Raw genomic sequence first — 5,743 nt, forward strand, 5'->3', positions numbered from 1 at the left:
TCCCATTTTTCTCAAGTAGTGTGGTTTGTAAAGAGGTCTTTTGGTGTAGCTGGGCAAGTGACCCATATTTCTTCTGTGTACCAAGGTAGAGACCTTCCTTTCACGTTTATGCTCATTTGATAAATATCGAGCAGATCCAGTAATTCTTCGAAACATATACTCCTTGCTCTCAGATCATCTATTATTACACCCCTTTCGCAGCCATATCCGATGCAAAACCCTGTGTTTAGTGTGAATTTCACCCGAGCCCAGTCATCCCCCAATTCTGTTTTGCTTCTTCTCTCGCTTTGTAAGATTTGCCACAGCCTGGTTTACCATAGAACCAATGCACTTTTAGATTTTCTCTCATTGGTTTTTTCATAAGTCCTTTGACTTTCAATGCTTGTAATGATTGTGACATGCTCAGTTTTTCTCCGCTGATGATCTCATCCTTACTAGATTTCTTCACATAGTCAAAAGTCTCTTTGTTTGACATCTTTTTCGTACTTAAAGGTGTACTACCTTCTTCTAACCATTTTTTTTCTTTCTTCAAGTATGAAATTGCGTCTTTTGGATACTTCGCTGCAATATAATTTCCGTGAATGTACTTGCTGATCCAATCAGAAGACAGGTTAAGACAATTGCAGTCTCTAAAGTTTACCCTGTTTTCTAATAAGATTACTGCATGAAGATGCAGTCCTTTTTGCGTGTTTTTCTTGGCATACAATTATGTATTTAATGCCATATTCGTCTAATAGTGTTCTTTTGCGCGAGTATATTTCCCAAAAAAGAAAGGAAAGAAACGAATCAATTAGATGTATTGCTGGGAGTATCCTGTTTGGATGAATCCAGTGTCTTCTGGATGAGGGACTTCAACCTCCATCTCGTTGCTCTGGTGGACTTCCTCCATTGGTTGGACTGTTGGCCTGATTGGAATAGGCACCTGTGTTGTGACTTGTTTGTTTCTTTCAGAAACCCACTTCTGCAAATTGTAGAAACTTGGAATTTCTTTATCTTTCAAAAGGACGGCTTTCAATTCATCTCTCGAACATTCCAATGCACCCGTGAGAAGATAATCCGAATCCTCAAGTCTTTTGAATGGGGAATTTTTATCATAAACAGCTTCCGTGAAAACAGGAATCTCGCATTTTTTATCACTGTTCTTTATCTTGTTGACATCCATTTTTGGATATATTGTCGTGTTTTTGACCAACCAGTCAATATCATCAACCGATACAGGAATTTCCTAAATTCCTCCCTATTAAACATCATGATATTTGGACACGGCCATACTTTTCGAATCCCAAACAGAACACGAATTAATACTTCTTTGGTTACTGATCCCATCAGCCCTTTTGTTTTGTCTACGGGAATCCCATCAAAAGTGGGGTCATCGAATACCCGTAATAGGTAATTGCTGTCTTCATCGTAGCTCCCAAAATTGACATCTCCTTGCTGATAGTCGATCACTTCATCATATCTGATATTTTCGATAATTGGTATTAACATAGTGTTTTCATATTTAGATATGTTATTTTTTTATGTTTTTAATTATAACTTTACCATATATACAAATAATAAATAAAAAATTTGTTAACTTGGTGATTATCGATAATACCTCATATCTCATTTTATTTTTTTTTATGATTCAATAAAATTTTCGCGTTTCACATTATTATAAATTTTATTATTTTTTATAATTTTGATTCTAAATCACATCAACAATAAACAATAATGTGAATTATTATTGTTCATAATCATGACCAAATAACATTACGATCAAATTGATAAATTGAACACTTATGAAATTTATTTTGAATATTTAACTTGTTTAAAAAAATTTTAAAATATTTTTAAACAAATTAACAAAAAAAATATTAATATACAATTTATATTTATTGTGATGATTTTTTAATTTGTTTAAACTATATAACTACATTTATTTAAAAAAATTATAAGTTATACATAAAAACGACAAAAACTTTTTAAAATTTAATGACTAACACAAAGCAAAAAAATCTTTGTATTTTAAAAATTTATGAAACAAATGTTAAGCAGTAACACCAGCAGTAATAACATACTTGTTTGCACCTACAGTTCCAGAAGGTGAGACACAGACTGAAAACAAGTTAGTACACTTAAACTTGAGAAACTTGGTGTCAGCACTCTGAAGAGCCTTTTTCCGATAAGTAGTCCTCTTAACATAAGAGCGAGGTCGTCGAGTGCGACGAGTACTTCTACGAGATGTCTTTCGATAAGACCTTTTTCGAAAAGCAGTAGAAGAGCGTGTATAGCGAACCATATAACTTTTAATTGAATTGAGATCTTAAATTTAAAAAGTTACATCAAAATATTTTTAATAAAACAAACTATTGAAAAAAACATTAAAAATATAATTAATAATTTTAAATAACAAAAATTAACAAACTATAAGGAAATAGTAAATTATAAAATAAGCAAGGGCTAGGGATAATAAGTCTATAATTAGTTTGGCGCTAGCCGACAGTATCCTAATCTTAGCCAAAGTCCCGAGGGATAAGCCAAGAGCGGGCCAAAATAGCAGGTTTGCGCTATCGCTACGTGCCTTGTAATATTATTAATGCACGGCGCCAGCTTAAAAAACAGAACATGAGCGAGAACAGAAAGAACGAGGGGGCAAACGATAAGCCGGCTGCGGCAGCCGCAAACAAACCCACTAGGGCAGTGGTGAAAAAACCCACAGGGGATGTGGTGGTACAGTTCAGGTTGAATGCTAAGAACCTGTTCTGTACTTGGCCCCAAACTGCTTTACCGAAGGAGAACGCCTTCAAGCAGTTGAAAACCATACTAGGAGTTTACGGAATTAAATACCTCCTAGTATGTCAAGAGCGCCACGAAGAAGAAGGACTGCATCTTCATGCAGTTGCAATCCTTGATAAAAAAGTAAATTTCAAGGATTGTAGATGTCTCGACTTATCGACAGACTGGATAAGTCGGGACATTCATGGGCAATATCAAGCAGCAAGGGCTATTCGCGACGCAATAGCCTACTGCAAAAAAAAGGACAACTGGCTGGAAGAAGGAGAAAGCCCTGCGATACAGGCAAAGAAGAAAGGAAAAGCCCTCAAAGACTTACTACTGGCTAAGACCATCGAAGAGGCAATTGATGATGGGGAACTATCCCCATATCATATAAAGATGGCAACCATTCTGAAGCAGACCATTGCTTTGGAACGGAGTGAATCCCAACAAAGACAGAAGCCTACTGTCAATTGGTTCTGGGGACCTACTGGTTCTGGCAAAACCAGGAAGGCAGTTGAGTTAAGTGGAGACTATTGGATGTCAAACGAGAACCTTAAGTGGTTTGATGGCTACAATGGTCAAAAAGTAGCAATACTCGACGACCTCAGAGTGGACTCTTGTCCATGGGGATTCCTGCTACGGTTACTCGACCGTTACAAACTGCGTGTTCCAGTAAAGGGTGGTTATGTAGCCTGGACACCAGATATTATAATTGTAACGGCACCTGCACTTCCAGAGACAATGTTTGTAAACCATACAAACGGGGAAGTGTGGGATAAGATCGAGCAACTAAAGAGGCGAATCGATGTAACCGAAGAATTCGAAAAGCCTCCAGAGAAGCCAGAAGAGAAAGAAGAGAAACCAACAAAGGAAGAAGCAACTTGGGATGAAGAAAGTCTTTCTCCACGAAGGAGAAAGATGGAGCTCGAAGAACTGGAAGACGACGCGTGCTCCTGGATTGCCGGTCGTATTGCAATGATGATAGAAGATGGGGAAATCCCTCTGAAAGACCCGGAGGAGAAAGAAGAGAAGCAAGAGAAAATTGAAAAGCCCTCTATGGCAGAGGCAAAGAAAACAGAAGAGGACAAGTTCATAGAACCATTCAAGCTTGCTAAAAAGTCAGAGGACTAAAGACCCACGGGCTGGGCAATTTTCTCTAAAAGAGTTTTTCATTGCTCACCTTCGGTTTAAAGAATAGTAAAAACAATAGAAAAATAAATTAAAATTTTTACTATAACAAAGGAAAGTGTTCCTCCCCTTCACCCCCTCCTTCATTACGCTTTTTTGTGAAACAAAAGAACGACGCCCCCCAGGGCTTCGTGAATCCAACTTGGTCTCACGCTGCGATTATACTCGCTATCCCAAGGTGGATTATCCCACTACACTATACACTAGGGGGGTCGATCATTTTGGGATTTTTTTTGCTCCATTACGTCAAGGGATCACTCCGGAAACACCTCGGGACATTTGGAAAGCCACTTTGAAAAAATGACCAGTGAACAGAACACGAGAAAGTGGACTCTAAGAATAATTAACGAGTTTTTTTATTTAACGAGCTAAATTATAGACTATACCATCTAAAACGTCCGTTATAAAATAATAACACCGGCGGTTATAAATTTTTGATAAATGTTTTGGGGGTAAGAGGGGGGTAAAAGAAAAGTACGAAACAAATTGCGAAAAAAGCACAAAACAAAATGCGAAAAAAATTCGAAAAAGTATGAGGTCAATACAAAATGCGAAAAAAATTCGAAAACCATTTTCACACTTGCATGAAAAAAATCACTATAAAAAGAAAGTAAAAAGTTGGGATTTTGAGTTCCATTTGAAAAAGACTGAACAGCAGGAATGAGGAAGCAATAAACATCTAAATCCATATGGCACATATACCAAAGAGAAGTAAGAGTAGTATGACCTGTAGAATAAGAATGATCAGATAAACCAGTATATGAAAATACATAAACTCCTTCAGCAGTAAAAACAACAGCAAGTGTATATATAGCTGAGAAATTAACAGTAACAACTGAACCAGCAGCATAAGATTTTGCCATACAAGCATTCGAAGGAATAGTATATTCATTTTTTGCAGTAGAAATGTATTTAAAGTTATTAATATACAAACTACAAAATTCTGGAGCAACTTGAGGTAGAACAACGGGTTGAGCAACAGGCTTGACAATATCAGCAGAAGTCTGTGTAAGAACATTAGCTGTAGGAAGCATCAACAAATGGGTTGCAGTCATAGGAAGTGATCTTCTGGAGCATGACTCCCCTGAAAGACACATAAACTCCCACTCAAGTATGAAATTAAATGATTGGATCCCAGTTGATGGGTTAGGAATTAAAATATTAGTATTCACATCAGAAGCGCTTTTATAAGCATCAGCAGAAACTGCACCACTCTGCATACAAAGAATACCCATTAGAAAAACAGGATTCCACAAGTGTGTATCAGACTCTGTACTTAATTTAGTTAATAATGATTGGATATTTTCTTTTTCATCAGAAGAAGTAAGTGGGTCAGTACGAGCATAAGTATTCTTCTCTTGTGGAGAAAGAGCCTGAATAAATCTAAGAGTAGAAAAAGTAGTCGCATTCAAATTACACTGTCTAGTAATCTTGGATGACAGGCGACAAAGATGGGAATAATCGGGAATTTTATTCGCTTCTATTCCATCACGATCCCATGCGGTAGTTACATAATGAAGACTATTCAGAGTATTATCAGTCTGAGAAGTAGTGGGAAGAATCTTCACACGAGCACCATTCAACTTCCACTGCTCAAACTCTTTACACTTAGTGATGAATTCTTTAGAATTAAAAAGTGTATGAAACAATGGTTGAGCAGTCACACCAGCAGTATTTACATGACTAGTTTCACCTACCTTACCAGAAGGTGACACACAGACTGAAAACAAGTTAGTACACTTAAACTTGAGAAACTTGGTGTCAGCACTCTGAAGAGCCTTTTTCCGATAAGTAG

The 5,743-nt window shown here is 36.9% G+C and overlaps 3 protein-coding genes across 3 annotated transcripts; 1 reads left to right on the forward strand and 2 right to left on the reverse strand.

Annotated features, from left to right (window-relative positions):
- Positions 1–790: 790 nt before the first annotated feature.
- EIN_004320 (hypothetical protein) lies at positions 791–1,488 on the reverse strand (the record flags this gene model as incomplete). The annotated part of the gene is made up of 2 exons (XM_004185683.1): positions 791–1,225; positions 1,273–1,488. The coding sequence occupies 2 exons, from the start codon at positions 1,486–1,488 to the stop codon at positions 791–793; spliced, it is 651 nt and encodes a 216-aa protein (XP_004185731.1).
- A 1,119-nt stretch (positions 1,489–2,607) lies between these two features.
- Positions 2,608–3,891, forward strand: EIN_004330 (replication-associated protein, putative; the record flags this gene model as incomplete). The annotated part of the gene is made up of 1 exon (XM_004185684.1): positions 2,608–3,891. One exon carries the CDS (start codon positions 2,608–2,610, stop codon positions 3,889–3,891), a length of 1,284 nt encoding a protein of 427 aa, XP_004185732.1.
- Positions 3,892–4,349: 458 nt separating this feature from the next.
- On the reverse strand, positions 4,350–5,183 carry EIN_004340 (hypothetical protein; the record flags this gene model as incomplete). The annotated part of the gene is made up of 1 exon (XM_004185685.1): positions 4,350–5,183. One exon carries the CDS (start codon positions 5,181–5,183, stop codon positions 4,350–4,352), a length of 834 nt encoding a protein of 277 aa, XP_004185733.1.
- Positions 5,184–5,743: the final 560 nt, after the last annotated feature.

This window comes from Entamoeba invadens, assembly GCF_000330505.1.
Source record: "Entamoeba invadens IP1 unplaced genomic scaffold scaff_1105074726447, whole genome shotgun sequence".
NCBI lineage: Eukaryota > Evosea > Mastigamoebida > Endamoebidae > Entamoeba > Entamoeba invadens.